Here is a 23,955-nt window from a genome sequence, read left to right on the forward strand (position 1 = left end):
GTCTTGTCTTAACAGCTAGAGAGCTTTCTAAGTTAATTTTCTTATCATTGTTATCTATGAAACAATTTGCTCCCAAAGGAATGAAGTGGAGCTTTGAATAACTGGAATTACCCACAAGAATGGCAAAATTGTGATTGAACAGAAACAATTTTCGAAATAGGCAAATTAATTTTCAGTTTAAAATGATTGTCGGATAGGACAGAATAGATGGTTACATTAATGAGGCACTCTACATCATTACTGACGGGCTAGTCTCTCATTAAGAGATGGTGAAACTACCCAGCACAAATCCATCCCACATTCAGGCTCATGTCCTGCCCTGATCATTGTGCTTCCCCCAGCAAGGGGGGAATATCTGTTACTTCCATTAACACATCTTACAAGGACCAGCTTCAATCGGTCCTCTATGTCTAATACCTTTTATAGATCTTCTTAAGTACTCAGGATCCAGCCAGCCAGGCAGCCAGCCAGGCAGCCAGCCAGCCATTCTGTAAGTATTCACTAAGCTCCACTGCATTCCACTCTTCTGGGCAACAGAGAAAACACTAGTTAACGAGGTAGGCGGAATCCCTGCTTTCATGAAACATACCTTCTGGAGAGTGGGGACAGAGGATAAAGAAGTAAATGCATGAGATAGTCAGAGAGTGATAAGTATGATGATGAAAATAAAAGCATATAGTATTATACAGACTGAGAGAGGCTCTTTTATGTTGGGTTGTTGCGGAAGTCGTGGCTAGGGTGACATTGCCTGGAACAACTGGTGTGTAACTGTAAAACAGCCGTGAGCACCAAGTGCTGCCCCTCTATGAGCACAATGAGACCTCAGGGAAGGCAAAGATCATTACCAATTTGGATGAGGACCTGGATACTGTCATCTGAGTTTTAAAAGCTCGTGGTGATGGGTAGTAAGGAGTGCACGTATTGCATGGTGCACTGGGTGTTATACGCAACTAATGAATCACCGAACTTTACATTAAAAACCAGGGATGTACTGTATGGTGACTAACATAATATAATAAAAAAATTATTATTATAATAATAATAAAAGAATATAAATGGAAGATAAGGAAGGAAAGAAGAGGGAGGAAGGAGAGGGAGAGAGAGAAATTCAAGAGAAAAATCTATTACAAATCACCCAACTACCCAAACTCCGACTCTTGCAAATGGACACATATTATACGAGTTTATATTTCACAGATCCCATTCCTCTATTTTACTTTCTAACCACTGTTCAATTAAACAGAAATGTACTGAATTCCTTTACCTAAAAGATGTGTTTTACACAGTGTGGAATACAGATATAAGACCGAAGTCTTTCAAGGAATTTATTGGAATAGTTTTAGCATCTACGTAATAATTTCAAAAGTGCCTGACACATTGCTATTACAAGAAAAAGAAAAAAAAGTATGAAAATAGAGTAGGATTGCAGTGAAGAAATTTAAAGACTATAACATGGGAAAAAGCCAAGTAATTGTAACATAAGTTGTGACAAATACAAAAATATTTAACTGTCAAAATGATTTTTTTGTAAGAAACTCAGGAGATGGGATAAGAAGAGAAGAAAAGGTAAATCCTGGGCAAGGAGAACTTCAAGGGCAATGCTCTAAGATCTATTTGTTATTTTCCTTAAAATAAGAAGTATTCTAGAATCCAAAGTTCAAAAGAAACAAATAGGCATCACATGACACAAATCCTGGCTTTTTTCCTAATTTTCTCACGTATAAGAGCTAAGTGTGCACACTTCACATGTAATAGTTTGCATATAACTATGTTGGTGGCCCTGCCTCAAACTCGTGTCCCACATTTTTCAAGCAAATACTTACAGCGGAAATCCCCAACTCCAATTATATTTCTGACCCAGGCTTAGCAACGGGAAAGTAACATAATTATTACTAAAAAGTTAATGTGAATATATGAAATAATTGTACATGCATTTTAAAGGATGTATTAAATTCATATTTTTATACTCAGTAGCATATATAAATAAAAAGCATGCACTGGAAGAATAAAATTACAATATACTATAATTGAACGCTAATAGTGAAATTTCATACAACAAAATTCCATTATAATTTAAAACAATTCAATTAACAGATTATTTAAGTTACTAAGTCATGATTGTTTAAATATCTACTTGTAAAAACGCATCCCTAACAAGTTAGATAATACACATATTCTTTCAGAATTGATGAACCAAATAATTTGATGTTTTAACTAATAAGCACTAAAACTTAAAACATAAAGTTTGAGCGTTACTAACCCAAACTTTAGTTGAATACATTTTTATTCATTGCGCATTTTAGTTTCCAAATTCTTTCATTTTCTAAGATCTGATAAGAAGCACACAATTTGCCATTTTAATAAGATCTATATAAATCCATTTAATATTCAAAATGTGACTTGTTGTCAGTCCTAATTAAAGTAAACAAAGCTTTGCAATGAATGAATTTAATTACTTCGAAACTAGTATGTCTAACCAAGATGAAAAGCAAACGAGTGCAATCTAATCTCAGCAAAGAATATTTATGATTATAAGCTTTGTCAATAGCAAAGTGCACCAACTGTTCATATATCTGACTTCCAAGAGATACATGAATGCTAATCAGTTCATTAGAGGCTTCTAGGTTGTGATATTTAGCGACAGGATGTAGTAGCTTTCTTGTCCATGGAGTATAATTGTACTCAGAATGAAAAATTGTTTCCAACAAAGCATCATCCTTCCTGTTTCTGATTTCCTGCTGGTTGCTTTTTACGAGCTGCATACCTTTCAAGACACCGACATGAATAGAAGTATGCATAGGTCCTGGGATCATCTGCTGAGCAGGATTCTACCACCTTCACTCCAAGCTCACGAATTTATCTTAGGTTATAGGTTCCAGAAACCTGAGCCTCCTAATTAGTACGCTCACAGAAACTGTATGCAAGTAAACCCTTTCCTACAATGCCTTCTCTCTATAGGGAACAATGAAAGCACTTCAATTAACAGTGCTTAATGATTAAAATAAACTGTCACATATGAATATTTTAACAGGATAAAATGATTGGGGGGAGCTAAGAATGAGGAAGCTAATGCAACTCTGCAATAACCAATTTAGTTTCAAAAAGCATACTTTGCCAGATGAGAAGGGGCTGCGAAAGCGTTTATTTATTTATTTTTGATGGGTAAATACAGATTTCACCTTTAGTTGAAAAAAAAAAAAAAACCCTTCTCAAATGTAGTGATAATGGTGCTTTACCTAATAAAAGAAGAAACTGGATGGGTAGGAAAGATAGGAATGGAAACAAACACATTAGCCTGAATTGATTGTTGCTGGAGTGCCTTTTTATATTTCCCAAAAGAGACAGGGAAGAAAGCTAAAAATTGAACTAATTCACAATTAAGCTGAAAACATATACAATAAAATCTATGATAAACCAAATAATAATTTTGTGATTTGCTAAATCTCAGGGGAGCAGACATGGAACAAGGAAAAGTAGTTATTTTATTTCAAGTATCTCAGTTTAAAATATTAGGAGTGTCTATTTATAAGAGCTCATTGGAAGTGGGTTATCCTTTCATATAAAATTCTGAGGTCCATATGGGATTTTAATAATGCATAGCAGTAATACTTTATTATAACACAAAAGATATCAGTCTCTAATCTCACAGAATGGTTTGCAAAGCAACTCAACATTCATTTCAGGAAATTAAAAAAAGTTTATTACTTCAATTACTCATTAGAGATTAAGCCACATAGTGAAACCAAAGATAATCGAATTCAAAAGAAACCTTAAATGAAGCAGGACACAAGTCTCATCTATACACACACACACACACACACACACACACACACACACACACAGGCGCATACAGGGATTTTATCTTGGGTTTGGAGAAGACCCTATACAAGTAGTGATCACGACAAATTCCGTTTTGATTTTGGAACCAGCCAGTATTTCTAAGGGAAATATTAAAGTTTCTGGAACATGAGATAACTTTCTGTACCAACCCTTGAAATTAAGCTGACTAATCATACCAGTTTATAAAATCTTTACTTCCTTCCTGAAACATTTCAAAAGTATCTAAATCACATCATGACGTTAGAATCGAACTTCCTCAAACTGAGTTTTCACGTCCTTTCAACATGCCATGAACATCAGAAGGAAACAGGGCAAATGGAAGGGAAAAGAGGAGAGAAAATATTCAAACTGATTAAAAAAAATGAAAGTAGAATACATTTCTGTATTATTCATGATAGGTAAACACACTGATAAATTCCCCTGCAAGAGAGCAAAAGTTAAACTGCTATTTGGCACTAGAGAATAACCACTGGTTATGCAAATATACCTACAACATTAAATAAATTGTAACTCTAGTTGACTAGTGACTTATGTTATTTAGATATCAGAAGGATATGGACATCTTTGTCACAAACTTATCATGCAAGTCCTCAGGAGGGGGAAAGGTTTCCAAATCTTTCTCAAGCTGTTGAAGCTGCCTTCCCATCTGCTTCAAATTCTTTTCCAGCGTTTCTACAGAGACTAAAAGAGAGTATATTAAATGCCTTGAAAGGACAAAATTATAATATATAAGAGGTAAAACACTCTAGGAACAAAACATTTGTGAAAAACCTTACAATAATAAAGTAAGATTCTACTAAAGATAAATTTACAAATTTATTTAAACCTTTAAATTTTCAAATGCAAAAATAAAGAAAGTTCCGTATTTTAAAAAACAAGATGAAATTTAGGAAATGATCACACAAACAAACCACATTTATTAGAGTTTTGTTTAAAATTAGAGCCCTTGACCTCTATAAACACTACAAAATAATCAGTCTATTCAGAAAAAGAGAGGAAATATAGACTCTTAAACATTAAACCCATTTCAATACAATTTTAACATTTTTCAAAAATCACAATCTCTTGAGAGGAAAACAGAAGTACGTGGAAAAGATAGGGAAGACAGTGTTCTGTTGTCCAAGCTAATCTATAAGAATGAAAAGGTATCAGAAGCTACCTGAGCAACACGTAGAACGAATGTCACATTTTCTTTACTGGTACCCTGAGCACAATCTGTGTTTATTATCTAATACCAATTGCCCTTCCTTGACGGGGAGTTGCTCTCACAGTGCACGGAAGGAACAAGTGGTAGAGCAGGGCACAAAGACCCCATCAGAACATACTGGTCACCCAGCAGGACACTGAAGAATCACTGCCTAAAATCTATGCATAATTTTAGATGATATCAAGAAGGAAAATTCACAAAATATAAAGATACAGTGACTCAAACCCAATTTGGGGGTTCAGATGAATTTTGGTTAAAACTTTTTTTTCTTTTGCTTCCCATTACCATGAACTATATGAAATAATGTTTAAAAATGCATATAATAATTCTAAGTACACTACCATGTTTAGGCTTCCAATTAATCCTGAGGAACGGATACAAAAGTCAGGTCTCACCTGTAAGAATAGGAATACCTTTGGAAAGCAACCTAAGTGCCCAACAAAATGGGACTGAGTTAAAAAATACATATTTACAGTCTTGGCTCAGTAAAATGGAATAGTAGGGAAGCATGAAAAACAATGTTGCATAAGAACATGGAGAGCTTGTTTTAAACTAGCCGCCTACAAAATAACATTTGCTATTCTAACACAATAGCTGTTAATAAAACCTTAACATACTTTGTTGTAAAGTCAATTAGCAGGCTGATTTTCAGATACAGTGGTTTGTTGTCGTTGTTGTTAATTCATTTGAGAGATAGAGCTTGCAAGCAGGAGCAGGGGGCAGGGGGAAGGGCAGAGAAGCAGATTCCCCACTGAGCAGAGAGCCCAATCTCAGGACTCTGAGATCATGCCCTGAGCTGAAATCAAGAGTCAGACGCTTAACCAACTGAGCCACCCAGGCGCCAATGTAAAATGAGGCCAATGAATGAACTCTTCAGAGAGCCACATATACTAGTTGTGCCCAGAGTGATAGGACTTTAACCTTTGGCTCCCACTCTAGTGAAGCCATCTTGAAGTTATATTAGTGCGTATTTTCTTATTAGTTTTGTGCTACTCATGTTTCCCCTTTCTGTCAGCCTTACGTTTAAGATAATAACACAAATAAAAGAGTGCATAAAATATTTTTATCATGACAGCATTTAGCGCATTAATTCAATCTATTTAACTCAAGTGCCCAAATCTTGCTGTACATTGCTCGTGACGGTAACGCATGGTTCCTATGCTCTGCTCTTGCAATTTTATGTCTGTTTGTCAACTATTCACAACCAAGACATCTATTTAATTAGGCCTGGGGTGTTTCATTTATTCTTCTCATTTCCAATTTTTTTTTTTTTGCCTTTTTCAAAGTTCTGTATCTGCACTACAAGAAGAGATTCCCTTTGCTCTCCTAGTCTATTTGATCTCTTGTCTGATATTTCATTAGCATTTCCTCTATCATTTCTCAAGAAATCTTACAGGTGGTTCATTTTTATACTTCCTTTAACTGTGAAACTTCTCATTAAATAAATACGAGTTCAAAAACACATAAAATCATTTTGAGTAAATACGTGCTCAGAACAGTTTATAAGCTGTACAACCACTTTATGCTGTAAATCAGGTTCAAAACAAGCCTATTAATAGTATAATATCAGGAGTGACAGTTGTAATGGTAGTAGTAGGGATAATAGTAGCAGTGGCTAAAATGTACTAAGTGTCCTGAGGTCCTGTCTTAAGCATCTTCCATTAATTTTTTTAAAGGTTTATTTATTTATGAGAGAGAGAACGCAGAAGGAGAGGGTGAAGCTGACTCCCCGCTGAGCAAGGAGCCCAATGTGGGACTCGATCCGAGGACCCTGGGATTATGACCTGAGCCGAAGGTAGACGCTTCCCCGAATGAGCCACTCGGGTGCCCTGGATCTTTCATTAGTTTTTAAAATCTTCACAAGGGGCGCCTGGGTGGCGCAGTCGTTAAAGCGTCTGCCTTCGGCTCAGGGCGTGATCCTGGCGTGCTGGGATCGAGTCCCACATCGGGCTCCTCTGCTGGGAGCCTGCTTCTTCCTCTCCCACTCCCCTGCTGTGTTCCCTCTCTCGCTGGCTGTCTCTCTGTCACATAAATAATAAAATCTTTAAAAAAAAATTAAAAAAAAAATAAATAAAATCTTCACAAGATAATCATGAAATAGATATTGCTATTATCCCATTTTACAGATAACAAAACTAGAGTTGAGTGAGTAAAAGTCAAACAACTAAAAGTAGTGAGGTCGGAATTCGAACTCAGGCAATTAAATTCCAGACTTAACATTTTTAACTGTTTTGCTCTACAGAGATTTTATTTTTACAACTGCTACCTATCTGTCAGTAACAATGTTTAAGTACACAGATGTGGCTTTCACACAATGACTGTCTTTTTGTGTAATCTTGCCTCGTGCAATCACAAGTAATCCACATATGGCCAAACTCAGGGGACTAGATGTAAGCATTCTGGACGGATGGCTGGATGACACATAGATATGCTACCATATTTTTTAAATGAACATTTCAACTTAATGTGTTAATACACTATGGAACAAAACCACATGCTTAAAATACTATCTGTTTTCAGTCCACTAATCCTATTTGTTATACATACACATCACACTTGGGAAATACCTACAGAAAGGACGAATAAAAGTCTAAGGGACTCCAATGTAACAAAAAGCACAAGGCAAACATTGGGAGGAAACGCTGCTGGGTTTTTTTTCCCCCTAACACCTAATACAACGTTCCAATACCTATCAATTCTCTGATTCTCTGACACCGATTGGGTAGTCTTCCACTTCAATTCTGACACTAAGTACCTGGAGTTAATGCAGACCCCATGGAGTTTAAGGCCTCAGCTCCATGAGACTGCCCTCACTTCAGAAGACAATCACAAGACCCAGGGACCACCCATAACCCACACTTCTGCCTAACTGGCTATAGATTCAGAGTTTTCCATGCCCCTACCCCACTTATTTTCCATAATTTGATGTTTTAAGAACTCAGGAAAACACTATACCTGCTATTACAGTTTTATTATAAAGGATGCAAATTCAGGAACAGCCAAAGGGAAGCTATGCATACAACAAAGAATGGGGGTGGGGAGGTGGTACAGAGTTGCCATGGCTTCTATGAATATACCCCAGCCTCCTCAGCCTCATTGTTTCAGAGTTCTTAGTGAAGCTTCATGACGCAGGCATCAAATCATCGGTCACTGGTGACTCAAATCTACCTCCAGCCCCCTTCCCCTGCCGCTGGAGGTGAGAGGGTAGGCTGATAATTCTAACCCTGTAATCACATGCTCATTGCCTCTGGTGACCAGACCTCATCCAGGAGCTAGCTAGGTTCCTCCTCCCCCCTAATCTGCCTGAGTCATCTCATTAGCATACAAAGTACACTTTTATCACTTAAGAAATTCTAGAGGTTTTAGGAGCTCTATACCAGGAAAGTGGAAAATGACCAAATACTTATTTCTAATATACCACATGGATATACAGAAGTACACGTCTGGAGAGAAGGCAGAACTCCAGTTCCTGTGAGGAGGTATTAAAAAAAAAAAAAGTAAATTTTTGATTCCTGAGTTGTGTTGCTCAGAAGGGTCTAATAGCCCGGGCTGCCCTCAGAAGAGCCAGCTGCTTGTAAATGGAACACACAGCCATCCCAGTGAGTGATGAGCACTTCCCAGGGTGATGAGAGAAAGGCTTAAGAAAGAAGCCTGTATGAAGCGCTCCTGTGAGCCTTTTCCAATTCTTGGTTACCCAGCGGGTCAGAAACTGTATTCTACTAACATTTGATTTGAAGCAATTTCTCACTGGCTTAATTTTCACATCAGTGAAATGGGGAGAATCCTACCTCTTATTTTTACCTCATAGGCATTTCATAAAAGATCAAATGCTGTAACACAGGATAAGGAATTTTTTTTAAGGAGAGTGCATGAGGCAGTGTTATTCTTAGCACTCGATAAGAAATGAAGAGATTAAAGGCTGAAGAAGTAATAGCAGACTCAAAGTAAAAGGAATCCTCATCATCAGGCTAGGAACAGGGCTGCAGAAGTCAGTCTAAAAAGAAAATTTGCTTATTTCAAGAATAAAATAGTAGGACTGTTTGGGGCATATTCAAACATTTAACGTTGATAGGATAAAGAGTAAGCAAGTGGTCTTTAAAAATGCTTCTTGTAGCTACTCTACAGATGGGAACCCCACTAAACCATTATTTATGCTTCATCAGCAGTCTCTGGTTACATTATTTCTACATTATGGTTAAGAGGATTTAAGTGACCAACTTTCACTGGTTTTTAAATAAGGACCAAAGCACACTTGGAAGAGAGAAGGATGTGAGCAAATTGCAGGCTAATAATGAGTGGGGCATGCAAGGGGTAAAACTAAAGAGTGTATAAGAATTTCTTTGGTGTCTTTCTTTTTTAGCAATTCTGTTTCCACAGATAATTACTTTATACATCTTCAAACACAATTTTAACCACACTGTTCGTGTCAAGTTCTTTGAGGTCAGTGATTACATATATATATATATGTATATATAGTATTAGAAACCCAACTACAGCAGAGTTTTAAATTGTACACCCTCAAAGAAGTGTTAATTTACTGGTGTCCCTTTAAGTGACCTGTGTATGAGTTTTATCTTTCAACACTGTCACATTCCTTGACCAAGAAATTAATCTTGCTTTTTATTCCTTTCTATTATTTGGAAGTAACAAAACTCAGCCATCATCATACAGAGTTGACTAGATTATTTTAAGGGCAATTTCAACTTTTGCATTGTACTCAGTTAATATTCAATCAAACGGGGCATCTCTCAGTCACCTCAGATGTCATGTGTGTCTGCCCCCAGGCAACTGTTCCTCTGCAATCTCCACATCTTGGTGGGCAGCAAAACCATGAATTGTGTTTCCTGCGGTAGAAACCTGCTAGTCTTTACCCTTTCCTGTCCTGCAACCCTCAAATTCAATCATGACATCCCCGGCACTTCACTTGGCAAACAGCTCTTCATTTCCTGCTCACTCCTTAATTTCTTGCTCACTGGAGCACCATTCAAGTGCTGGGATCCTTATCTCAGGGCTCCTTTTTTTTTCCTTCAGTGCCTTCTCCACATGGCACTTAGGAGTTTTCAAACACTAATTTAAAGATGGCTTCAAGCCAGCCAGTAAACTGCTTTCATGACAACATCTGAGCTCTACCCACAAGCTGGCCTGTTTCACGTTCTGCTATTTTTTTACTCTCAGAGCAACAGCCTGCTTGCAGTTCCCCCACCCTCTTCATCCACTCTGTAGGTACTGACACTGGGAAAAAATACGTCTATTTGCCTTGTCCACTGCCCCCCTCGATCACTCTCACTCATATATAATAATGAGAGTCAAAACTCTAGCTAGCCCCCTAGTGAGGTGCCCTCCCCACCCATCATACCTGGTAATTATCTCTATCTTTGCAATTACTACCTCTATTACTTTTATCTTTGTGTGTGTCTTCCTCTCCCAAACGACTACGAATTCCTTGAGGGAAGATACCATATTTTATTTATTTTTGTATCTTCAGTTACATAACATACTGCAGACACTCAAATATTTGCTGAAGGAATGGATTTTGGATTTAGCTTTAACCTCTTGAGGTTAATAGAGTAAATATCTAAAACCTTAAAATTCAACACACAGGTTTGTCTTCAAGGGCCTTGTCATTATGATAATTATGCATTAGAGGTGTTAAGTATAAAAGTTAAAAGTCACAACCATAAATATTTAAGTTTAAAGTAATCACGAATACAGCCTTTCTGTAATGCGATGGCCTCCGCCACTTACTAAGATTTCAAGAAAGGAGAGCAGAAATTACATACACGTAAGTAATTTTTACAATTAAATAACAATCCTCTGTGAATATCTCCTGGAGATGCTGGTTATTATTTTATAACAAACATCCTAAGAAATGTCACATTCATTCTTACCTATCATGATACATTCCAGGGAAGTTGATTTCTTTAAAGAAAGCTTACACAACAACTTATTACCATAAAACAATTCAAACGTTCAACTAAATGAACCTTCCTGAGCTCACAAACACAGTCCTTTTGCGAGGGCAACAAACTAGGCATTATAGCATTTCAGGCTCCCAACCAAATAAAGGTATTTTATAAAACTCTAAGAGTATTTTATAAATGTGAGTTAAAAAAACAATAAACTGGATGGACAAGATGGACAAAAACCTCAGCAGCATTTCAAAAACCTCCACATTAAGTAGGCCTCTAACAAAATCTAAGTTCTAGAATAGCATTATGAAACCCAAGATTATTTTGAAAAAGTATAAAACTGAAGTAAGAAGACAGAAAAGCACAAACTCAAATTGCAGCTCGGTCTGCAAAAGGCAAAGGTAAATTGAAAGAAGCAAGTGGGAAACAAGTGGCCAGTCATCCTCACCAAGCTCTGGCCTTCCTCTGCTCAGCTTTTCTTTCACCCCATTGTTCTGATTCTTAACAGGACCCCTTATAATAAATTGTCCTAACTCGCATTCCCTAATTTACTGTACTATATGCAATGAGAGTTTTGTAGTTCTTTTCTTTTTTTAACATCATGCTGCAGGAAAATGGCCTATGTCTGCCATGGAACCTGGAAGGAGGTAAGGTAGAAAGCAAGCAGAGGTGAGGGTGAATACAGCCCAGTGAAAGGGCCCCCTGGGGTCTGTCCTGCTGAACCCGCCTCCTCTTCCCCTGCTCCCTGCTCCGGGGGATAGAAGCAGCCTGGTCTTCTATAACCATGAAGAGAATGTTAAAGGTATATCAGCTTTTTAGAAACCAGCAGCAGTGGTACAAACCTCTTTAATAAACCATGTTTACCTATCAGAATTTGAAAATTCCTTCTTGCAAATAAGATGTGCAAGAACACAGTAAATATGACACAAAAGAGGTCCATCATAGAGACGTCTGCCACAATATTCAAAACGTTCCCTCGGGATAATGGTTGTGTGTGCATGCGTATGGGAGGGAGACGTTATCCCTTCTACTGTGTCCCATGGTAAATATTAAGTATAGATTGGATGATGTGCAAATTTTAAGACAAACTTTCATATATGGCTATGAGAGACCACGCAGCCCAACACAAGCTAAACGGAGTATCTCTAAACCTGAAAAATTGCAAATTTTTTCTTTGGACTATATCCTTCCCCTAAATTCCAACTGCCTCTTGAAAATCTTTCCTTAATATTTCATAGGCATCTTAAACTCCTATTTTCAAATTGGAACTTATCTTCCTCCTTGAATCTGCTTCTACATCTCAGTAAACCACCGGTGTTGTGACTCCTCTTTCTCTCATACCGAACACACCCACTCATAAAGTCCTGTTGGTTCTACCTTCAAAATCGGAATACTTCCCACCGCTGTTGCTACCTTCTTCTGGTCCCAGCTGACATGCTTTCTTTCCTGGATGATCATTATAGCATCTGAGTGGTTTCACTGCTTCTGCCATTGTTCTTCTGGATTTTTCCCCAGGACAGCAGCCAATGCAATCCTTTGAGAATACAAGTCAGATGCCAGTCTTCTGGCTCGAAACCTATCATGGCTCCCCATCTCAGAGTAAAGTCAAAGCCGTCTAATGGTGAATCCTGTCATATATGATCTGTGACCTTTCTGGTCTCATCTCCTCTCATGCCCTCCCTCTCTCGTTCCCGTCTCATTTGGGTATCTTGGGACTTCTACACTGCTGCTCTCTGTAGAGTGCTTCTCTCAGACACCCAACTGCCTTGCCTCCTCCTCACACCTCCTTCGTGTTTTTTCACAAAGGCCACCTTCTCTATGGGGCTTCTCTGACCACTCAACCCTAACTGTGGGAAAAACAAAACAAAACCCTGCTCCAGAATTCCAGAGCTAATCATCTGACATAATATACATGGACTTCCTCCTTTGACAGATGTTCCAGAAAATGTAAACTTCAAAAGAGCAGATACTTTTCTTTTGCGCTCACGGCTCTATCCAGTCTTCCAAATTGTGCCTGGACAGAAGGAGGCACTCATGAAATGGCTCATAAAATAATGAATGAATCCATCTTTGGGCCACTGTTCCATTTTTCACTGTCAAAGTGAAAATTTTTTCACTCATCAGGTCTGATCCTTACTGACTCAAGTGCCTAGCACCTTGTTTGCTATACAGTGAGAATTCAATAAACTTTTTGCAAAGATTTCTTTCCTTATGGGGTCAAAACATACCCAAAACCATTAATGAGCACTAGTACTTTTTTCCTTAAAATACACAGTTTGACAGACAGCTGCTGAGAAACTGTCTTAACAGTGCCACACGTGTTTACATGACAAGAGTCTCATTGCTGATCAATTTTAAATCTGTACTTGAAGATTACCTCTTCTGAGGGGAGGGGGGAAGATTATCCAGAACATATTTTCTTTAGATTTTTCTACGCAGGCAAATAAATACCTTTCTCAATGTTTCTATCACTTGTATCATTTATCTTAAGTGTTCGTTCATATTTCGTATTTTCATATGGAAATGGAAAACATTTCCAAGTAACTAGTCCCTTAATAATTCGAGGTTGGTAAACTTGTTTTTTTAAATAACATGCAGACATGCAGACACTTCCAGAAAAAAAATAAGCTCCAAGTTGCTGGAAGAGCTGTTGGACCCTAGCTATTTTTTATAGCTTTTTAATAGAAGCCCTCTTTCAAAAGAAATCTTTCTATCAAAGTTCAAAACAGGAAATAAAAATAGTGACTCAGGCTGAAGCAGAGGAAGGAAAATAGAACTCATTTTCCAAATTACATTCCCTATGCTAGTATGCTCAACCAGTGAAAATGCATTGTGTTGTGCATTTAAGATTTGTACAATTTCCTATATGTATATCGTTCTTTAATTCTTAGAAAAGGAAATACATTTTTCAATAACATAGATCTATGAAATTCTAATGTTTGCATAAGTTTCAGGCAAGGCACAGTTGGGATCTGTTCAAATAACTATTGAGAATACATGTTAAAATTACATAATTATACACAGAGACTCGCGTTTATCTGCATCATTAATGATAGAATAGGCAGATGTGTGTCAATACGAAATAATCACTGAAAAACAACAGCTACAACTACAGCAAATACAGAGAATATTTACATAGTCGTTATGGTGTGCTATTCAAGCTTTATAACTATTTGCACGTATTAACCTATAACCTCACAACAAACTCCTGAATTAAGTACAACTATTATCCCCATTTTACAGGTAAGAACACTGAGTCCCACTGGGGATAAGGAACTCATCCAAGGTTATACCTCTAGCAATGGGCAGAGCTGGGGTTTGAACCCCAGTTGTCTAACTTCAGAGTCTGTGACTGTAACAACAGCTTCCTCCACAATATAACGTCTCTACAACCTAATGGAGGTCACATTTTTATTTTGTCCACTGAAATTATTTATTGGACTTATTAAAATTGTCACTTTTAATAAAAATTCCTTACATTCAGAGGCATATGATGGACTTCAGTTTTAATTGCTTTAGTATTTGCATGTGATGATAAAAGAAAAGGGTATTTCATAAGCTCGGCAACAATAAGCCTTAAACACCAAAACATGCCACAACATAATGCTAACTGCTTTCCATATATATGTCAATCTGTGTAATTGCGCTCACCGTTTCATGACGCTCCGAGAGGATGGTGCTACTTCCATGCAGTTATGGGAGTGAGGACAAGGATGACTGTAGGGAGCTGGATAGTATCCCTCCCACCCCTCAAATCCATGGCCAAAAGCACGTCAGCATGTGACTTATTTGACAATAGGATCTTTGCACAGGGAATCAGTTAAGGATCTCGAGATGAAATCACCCTGGATTTCGGGTGGCCTTAAATCAAATGACTGGTGTTTTTACATAGGAGGCGAGAGCCAGAGACACAGAGGAGAAGAGGACACCAAGGCTGCTGGCAGCCACCAGAAGCTAAGAGAGAGGCAGGAGATGGCTCCTGCCTGAGAGGCTTCAGAAGGAACCCATCCTACCAACACGGTGACTTCAGACGCCTGTATTCCCGAATAACTAGAGAGTAACCTCAGCCACTTCCAGTGGTTAAAGGAGCCTAGTGTGCGCTCATCGGTTATGGCAGTCCTACGAAGCTCACACAACTAGTACTTCAAGGCTCTGCAGGCCGCACAGAGCCTGGTTTCCGGGGAGCAACTGGCAATTTTGCCTGCAGCATTTGAGCCACCCCGCGGCTCTTCGCCTAGCGGGCGACAAGTCCACCTTGCAAGCAGTGACATTCAGCAGACTGCCGTGAGCGCTCTCCACCCACTGCTCAGGCTCCCTCAGACTGCACAGATTTGTTATGGTAAGCTAGCCTTCAGAATGCTCTCATTCTGAAATTTTCTTTCACCCACCTTGTTTCTAATTTCCCACTTCCTGTTGCAACACTGAGGGGCCGTAAATACTGCTTTGCAGTCAGCCGTCCGGGAGAGCTCTAAGACCTTGCTTGTCACTGTTGATCCTGTCCTGTGACTTGATGTCCTGTGACTTGATGTGAGCTATGGCTCACGGGTGACACTGATAGAACTGTTCCAGTAGCTATTTCAAAAATCTGTAGCTGGCCCCAAATCTGCAAACACTGTAAACTGTTAGTTTCTTGAAAAGATTAATGGTGTATTGATGCCACTTTCAGTCTGCTAACCTCCAAAAAGATAGAGAGGTCTTCCTGATGTGTTTTTCTTCTTCATGATCATCTATCAGCCCCAGCAGCGGCCGATTCAGGAAATGTTCTCGGTTCAGTATCCCAAAAAGCAATCTTGAGCTGGAAGTGTAGTTGCTCCATGCCTAGTGTTCTTCAACATCAGTCTATAGAGTCCTTAATCCTTCAAGGGACTTTGGCCATGGTCTTTCGACATTCCATTATGCTGCTTTTCAAAATATTTGCACAGAGCAACAGTACAATACAACCTTACATGCAAGTCTCCCATATAAACTTTGGATGCCAACTCTATATAGATAATCCCTGGAAATTAATTGGGAGAATTTAAATAAAATGCTAGTCATCAGACAACTTGGACCTTGTAGCCCCTTACCAGCAACCTGAGCTCACAGTATACTATATATATTTTTCATATATCTTGTAATTACCTTGTGAATGACCCAGTTATATTTCATCCTACCTTTTTATGTTAGAAGTGTTCATCTGAATATAAAATTTTACAAATACTGCCCTTTTAATACATATATGCAAACCTATACATGAATTATATTTTAAAAATAAATTTATCTTTTATTATATTTGGCTTGTAGTGACATTAAAACTATTCTACAATTCCTAAGTACACTTATTAGATCGGTACAGATTATCCAATTAGACCGTTGAGACCTAACTACACAGGAGTCATGAAGTAGCTTCCCAGACATAACTTGTGACTCTACCATCTAGCTGCAGAAGCATGCTACACAGGTAGGAGATACCAAATGTTTTCACTATTTCTATAGGATAATGAAAAAAAAAAAAAAGTACAACCATCCATCCACACCTCCCTTTCAGAAGAAGAGTCAACGGATAATTCAGAGTGTTACTAGCTTTTATCGGCTACTTGCTTATAATAAAATTACAACTATTAAAGTAGCAAAACAGAGGTAGGTAGTAAAGAAATATACATAGGGATGCAGTGAGTATAAGAAAAGACAACAGAACAAAAACTTAATATACCAGTGTAAACAAACGCATTCTAAAATAAAATCTAGGAGATACCATAGATCTAACCCCAAAATTAAATGTGAATATTCATGAATATATTTACCTAGATTGCCTCAATATTTCCTCATATATGTGTGAATTTATATCGTGTCTATTCAAAAATGGAATTGAGGCATACTTGTAATTATATAAAATCGTGTGATAATTCACAGTTTGTACAAGAACCTTTGATATCCTGAAATCGCGTACTAGTGAACACCTCACACGGCAGGTCTATGACTGTTTAAGTGATCTAATCAAGTAGAACATCATCTGCACATGCTACTCTATCCTACAGCTGAAAAATTCGAAGTCAGAAAAGTGCCTTAAGTTATTCTATTATAATGTGTGCTAGGTCCGCATCACAAATGCCATGGGCTGGGGCTGGGTGGCTTAAACAGCAGAAACTTCTCTTCTCACAGTTCTGGAGTCTAAGATCAAGGTGTCAGTAGCTCTGGTTTCTTCTGGAGCAAGGAGATGGCCTTGGCTTGCGATGGCCGCCTTCTTGCGGTGTCCTCACATCCCTGGTCTGTGTGCATGAGAATCCCTGGTGTCTATCTGTCCGAATTTCCTCCTCTTATAAGGAGACAATTTACACTGGATTAGGGCCTACCCTAAGAGCCTCATTTTACATAATCACCTCTTTAAACAGCTATCTCCACAATCAATCACAATTTGAGATACTAAGGATTAAGGCTTCCACATATGAAGGGCTTGGACATGGGGGACAGAATTCAGCTCCTAACAGAATATATTTTTCTGCCCTTTATTGACAATTCAATTAAAGCAATACCCTATGTGGTTGTCGTCTATCAATTATTTTATTATGAATGTCCCCTCCCATGTTCTTTCAAATGATTTCAGTGTATTGGCAGAAATATACACAAATTAGTATTTTCATAAAATTCTAATATCCTACAATTGATTTGAAATGCCAGATGAATTATTTATCTCACAAAATTGTGAGGCCCCAATCTATGACCTCCCTAACATAATGTTATTTATGTTAAGTCTGTTGCACAATGAATATTTTTATGTAGTTATAGTACACACTTAATGTCTAAAATGCAATTGAATAATTAATCCTGAATATTCAAAATATATACATCAAACTAATAAATTTTAATTGGCATTTTTAGAGGTGTATAGTATAAGAAGGTTAATGGGAGGCTTTGAAAATGCTTTCTGCTTGTTAGAGCAGATGAATTTGAAATTTCAAACACTATACATTTCCAGGTGGCAGCCACCTGGAAATGAAGTGTTCTAAGTGCTCACAGTAGGTGAATAAAAGATAAACATTTGGTATTTAGTAAGCCATTTATCATAAAATGTTGGAAAGTCATGAGGCACTGGAATTGGAGATGCATTTGAGTAGACAAATATTTGGGTCAGACCAAAGAGTTACTACCTAAGAGCAAACAGTCTTAAAATATTAGAAACAGAGAATCATTAAATCCACTCTGACAATACGCTGAAGGCGGCCCACTCTCTAGAAGCGAATTCCATCTCCAGCGGTTCCAGGAATAATCTCTAACCTACACTGAGTTCTTAGAAGGTGGTCTAAGATTTTCTGGAAAACATACGAATTTATCCTTAAGGAAAGAGTAGAGCACACTGAAACTTAGGTGAGGCTCCCCAGAACAACCAGGAAAAAAGCACCAGAGGGAAGGTGACATTTACTCTAAGCTGCTCGATGAAGGAGGGAACGAGGCAACATTCTAGGCCACAGCCGTCACTTCCCATAGATTTAACTTAGAATCTACCACATGGCTCGCTGTTGACACGCTGAAGGCTGTAAAGAGACAAGGCGAATGAGAAGGAGGAAATCAAAAGAAAGGATGCTAGGAAGGAGTTTCTCAAGTAAATAAAATTTGGGGAGGAGAGGTTATGGGTGTAGGAATTAAGAGCCACATTTGATGGCATATTGTGATCTATGCATGTGGTATGGCTGGAGATGGCCAGTACACTGTTGGATATGCAAGTGTGGAGCTTAGAAGGGAAGACTGGGGTGCAAATTTGTAAGTCATTAATGGAACGATGGTACGTAAGTCCTTGGAAACTGAAGAGATCACCTAAGGAGCTATGGGGAGAAAGGAAAAGAAGGGCTCCGTATTAGGCTAATAACACTGACAATACTTAGAGGTCGCATCAAAGAGGAGGAGGAAGTAAAGGGTCCTGAGAGTGTAAGAGGAGCCAGTTAGGGCAGGAGCCAGATGTCAGTGAGGTGAGGTCACCTGGGTCGCACCAAAACACAGAAACTAAACCTTGGACCAGCAACAAGACAAGGGTGCAGTTTCCAACACTGAGTAATCACACAACAGCTGCTTTCAAATGAAGAAGTGAGTTCCAGACTGGACTTGCATGGCATTCCTAGAATTCAGACTATCTAGGGAAGAAGAGAAATATATGGCTGAGATACGATAACCCTAAAAGAGGGTTGAAAAAAGCGACACTATAAACTTACCTTGGTTTTACTTTAATACACTCCCCAAATCCCCAGAGTTTTGTCATATTTTCTACTCATTAATAAAATACCAAGTTAATAATGAAGCAGGTTATTGTGAAATAATCAATAAAACCTTCACATATTAGAGTCCATTAACTTCAACTGTTTAGACAAGAGAACAATGTATTCAACCCTTCAAAGACCAGGAAAAAAAAGAAAGAAAGAAATATTGCAATGGTATATAGAAATACAATAATGACCCAAAATATTTTCACTGAAATACAACAGAAAAGCTGTAAGCCATTATCTCTTAGAAAAGAAGCAGCCCTAATGAAGTAGATATTTGAAAATTGTCATACAGGCAAGCTCATTAGTTGCAATGAAAGATCCCCCTGCTGATCCACGAGGACTTAATGGCCAGGATTTTGTTATGTCTCAAAAACAAAGGTACTTTTTAATACATGTGATAGCTCACTGAGGAGATTTCAAATATGGAAACTTTTAAATGATGATATATAATATAAAAGCACTGAAAATTTCCAAAGCAAACATAGACTTACTTCGTCCAAAACTACTACATTCATTCCTCTAAAATCTCGTTCATTAATAAGGTAATAGAATCACATGAAGAAATCGTGCTCAACAATCACCTACACTATATAAAAAAAAATCTATATCCGTCTATATCCATATATATCTATCTATATCTCAGTGATGGCTTTTCTATTTCAAATATCTAGTTGGCTGCTCCCGGTGAAACACATTTGTGCTATCTGCTGACTTATACACATATGCATGCCTCCGCTATAACAGATGGAAATGAAAAACCTCCAAGGCCCGAGAATGCCCCAGTAGAAACATTAAAAAAGAAAACAAACAGAAGTATCTAATTACCAAGTTACTACTCTACAAGCCCTTATCAAAGTTAGTTTTCAAAAGCAAAATAATAAAATATTTATACAGAATTTTAAGTACAATCAAGTGAGTCAAATGGTATTTTAGAAACTTAATTTAGAGCACAACTGCTGGACAATAAATTCTACACTAAAACGTACATCTGAAAGAGAATGTTCCAGCTCACTGTTCAGTTTTAGAACAGGAGGAAAAGATGGTGAAATGGTCATGAATGCAAACTGTTATCATCATAAGATGACTGCACAGATTTAATTCTTCCCAAAGACCTAATGTTGATATAAGCTATTACTCTACTCAGCTATCTTTTCTCCAGAAAAAGAAAACTCTATAAAGTTCAAGGCATTATGTACAACTTTTTCATCTACTATTCTTTTACTTATCATGCTCATCATTCATTACTTTAAATTTTCCCACTTTCAATTCTCTTTTGGCCCGTTTACTTAAATTTTATTCCCAAATTTCAGAAATCTCATTTTAGAGAAGTTACCTTCCCTGAATTAATGAATCAATCACTTAAAAGCTATTTTGACTATCATTGAGTTATTTTTAATGCTTTTTTTTCTGTGCACTTTGTCCTATGTCATTGTTCAATATAAGAAAATAATTTAATTATTTTCCATTAAAACACTTATATCCATATATTCCATTAAATTCCATTAAAACACTTATACCCATATATACAGTCATTACTTTCTTATACCAACGACATTCTTAGGTAGTACTAGGGCAAATTAACTAATTCCAACATCATTACAACAATAGTATGCAAGAGCAAAAAGTAAAGTAAAAAGCTTATTTTTGGTCTTAAAAATCCAGACTTATTATTTCTAACTCTCCCCCACCCTCCCACCACCTCAGCAGGCTATATGAGATCAGTACTTCGAAGAAACATACATCTCAGAAAAAACCGTCAAGAACATCTCATCCAATCACATTGCCACTCTGAAGATACACTGCTACAATCCTCATTTTATGGAAGAAACAAAGGGAGTAGAAAATGACAAAGGTGATTTTTTTTTTTTAAAGAAGGAATATTCACTAAAATGGGGGGGATGAAGTATTCTTAAGTTGACAAATTCCAACTTTAGGAAGACAATAACAAACAACACAAAAATAGTCTGACATTTCTAATGATCAGTTTTCAACACAATGACAATACAGATTCCCACCGTTTCAAATGAGTTGTCTTCCAAGAAGTATGTATGTACACAGATACTCATAGAAATGTGTATCCATAAATTGGTTGTTGGAGCAAGTAAAATTTTTTCCATAGAATAGGTTATATAAATAAAAACTGGATGCTTCAGGTGGTCAAAAATTGCATTTAAACCGTATTATAACCAACTATTAATAACAGGTCCTATCCTATCCTGACCCTTTGCAACCTGATCTAAATCCAGTAGGGACAGAAGCAGGTGAGGTATCTGGGTATTAGAAAGGACTGGAAGGAATTTCCAGCAGTTTGGTCTCTACTCGGACAAAGGATGCAGTCTCTACCTTCAGTGTGGATGGAGACAGATCTAGAACTTCGGCTAACTGGGGACATTGATTACTGGGGCTTGGCCCAGACACAACGATTGTCCCCAAGTGAAGGATCCTGGCTCAAGTGAGCGTCACCATGGCAACGGTGGAGGCAGCTGAGTGGCAGAGGGTGGGGCCGGCAAGTATTCATAAGGTTTCAACTACACAACAACGTATGTTTTATATTTTTATAAATATATTTAAAATACTGTGGCAAAGTAGCAAATATGTTCAAATAAAAGGCATTATTTTCCATCTATATGTACTAATTGAAGACCCAGAGCAGTGAAATGTTTTCTATAAAAGCACAAACCTTTACTGGCTTTGTCCAAATGTTCCAAATCATCCACAAAATTCAGGATATCAGGGTACTTTTCTTCACATACTTCCACCAGAAAATGAAGTAGTGTTGTTTTCTGATCAGCAGATTTCGTGTCCTTTAGCTAGATAGGACAAGAGGGAGCAAAAACAGTCAAAAATATTTTGATAATCTGCCTACTTACCTGATGTTAATACTATATTCTGTAGGTAAGAGGTAAATGAATTGTAAAATTAGTTAATTCTATTTTTGAATTGCAAACGTTTAAGTACCTGAAAAGCTACTCTTTAAGTATTGTTGTTTTAAGTCATAAACATTTTTTTTAAAGATTTTATTTATTTATGTGACAGAGAGACAGCCAGTGAGAGAGGGAACACAAGCAGGGGAGTGGGAGAGGAAGAAGCAGGCTCCCAGTAAAGGAGCCTGATGTGGGGCTCGATCCAGGAACGCCGGGATCACACCCTGAGCCGAAGGCAGATGCTTAACGACTGCGCCACCCAGGCGCCCCTTAAGTCATTAACATTTGTTGAAAAGAAAGTATAAGCTTAATCCAATCTACTATGCAACATTTTATGGGAAAAAAATACATGATAAACACTTAGGAGAACAGAATAACCTGAAACTCTACATAATAATGGTATTTAAAACAACCCCAGGCTTTCATTCCTTTTTTTAAATTTATTTTTAATTTGGCACATATTTATGGACTGCCTACTAGATGCTGTAGGAATTGGAGGTGCAACAGCAAATAAGACACAGAGTTGTTCCGCAAGAAGCTATTTGGGGGGGAAATACACGCAAACACACGTACATTTACCTTGGTGTGACCAACAGTATAGTAAAAATAATAACAAAGAATGCCTCAGAGGACAGGGCCTCTGGACTGAACACTGCGAGACAGGAAGTTGTATGGGATTAGGGAAGGCAAGAAGAAAATTCATAAGTGCCGTACCATGAGCAGATGGAGCAGTATTTGAAAAAGGCCACACTTGTGGAAGAAAACGACACATTTGAGGAGTCTGAGTGACTCGGAAAATGAAGTGTGTGTGGAAGAGGACAATAGAGAGAGTAGAAAGGTATAAAGCTGGGAAGATAGGAAAAGACCAGAAAACAGGGGGAAAGGTATGCCATGCAGCAGAAAGAAGATTTCGATCCCTAAGAACTGGGAGTCTTTAAAGTGGGTAAGAGATGATAAGATCTACGGTTTAGAAAGCTCCCTCTAGCTCTGTGTGGATGAAAGACAAAAAGCAAGGGAAAGAACAGACGCAGGGAAAGTAACTTAAAAACCTGTAACAACAATCCAGGCAGGGAAAGACAAGGGCCTGAGCCAGGACACTGCGCTGGGGATGGAGATAATGGGACAGAGGGGCCATGGAGACCCAGGAGGTGCCATTAATTGAAGTAAAGGGAAAGACAGAGAAACAGAGTTGGGTGGGGTACGCTGTGCAAAGAGACTGGTTTCAGTTTTGAACAAGTTTGAAGCTTTTAAGTAACATCCGAGCAAAAATACCCACAAAGGACGTAGATTGATACAGGCGTAGAAAAATGTTTCTCGGTCTTTTTCTTTCCTAATTGCTGGCTAAAGAGCATTTTTAGGTATTTTTTTCCTCATCATGTGCACCCATGAAATTTTAAAATCATAGGTATACTGTATATCTATTCATGCACTGTATGTATATCTATGCTTTGCACATAAAAACAGCAAGATACTTTTGCTTCCCAAGAACCAATTTTCTATCCCCTGGGGGTGGATAAACTGTTGAGCATACCTGGCTAGAACTCAGAGGAGTATAACGGTCTAGACCCACCAGATTGTGAGCCTTTAGTCCCCAAAGATTAACAGTTGATCAAATGAACACAAATGGGTACACAGAATGAAAGCAGGTATTTATATACAAAGACTTAGTTGTAATCCCAGTTCACAAGTTATTTTTTTTCCATGCTAAAGGCAGTTAGAATCCTTCAGTCTGTTTTCACATATATTGAGAATGTTAATCTGATTTATTAAGCTACCTTTCGATCCATAGTTTCCCTCATACTATCCTCTTTAAGGAGTAAGGCCAGAGTAAAAGTAGCAAA

The 23,955-nt window shown here is 37.9% G+C and overlaps 1 protein-coding gene across 3 annotated transcripts in view; it reads right to left on the minus strand.

Annotated features, from left to right (window-relative positions):
- DIAPH3 (diaphanous related formin 3) overlaps nucleotides 1-23,955 on the minus strand; it is a 475,864-nt gene that overhangs the window by 177,763 nt on the left and 274,146 nt on the right. For all 3 annotated transcript variants that reach the window (XM_040623366.1, XM_040623355.1, XM_040623377.1), the window contains 2 exons: nucleotides 21,871-22,000; nucleotides 4,397-4,521 (listed from right to left, as the gene is read on the minus strand). In XM_040623366.1, the coding sequence (XP_040479300.1) occupies nucleotides 4,397-4,521; nucleotides 21,871-22,000 (255 nt within the window). The remainder of the gene's footprint in view (nucleotides 1-4,396; nucleotides 4,522-21,870; nucleotides 22,001-23,955) is intronic.

This window comes from Ursus maritimus, unplaced genomic scaffold, assembly GCF_017311325.1.
Source record: "Ursus maritimus isolate PB19 unplaced genomic scaffold, ASM1731132v1 scaffold_10, whole genome shotgun sequence".
Classification (NCBI taxonomy): domain Eukaryota; kingdom Metazoa; phylum Chordata; class Mammalia; order Carnivora; family Ursidae; genus Ursus; species Ursus maritimus.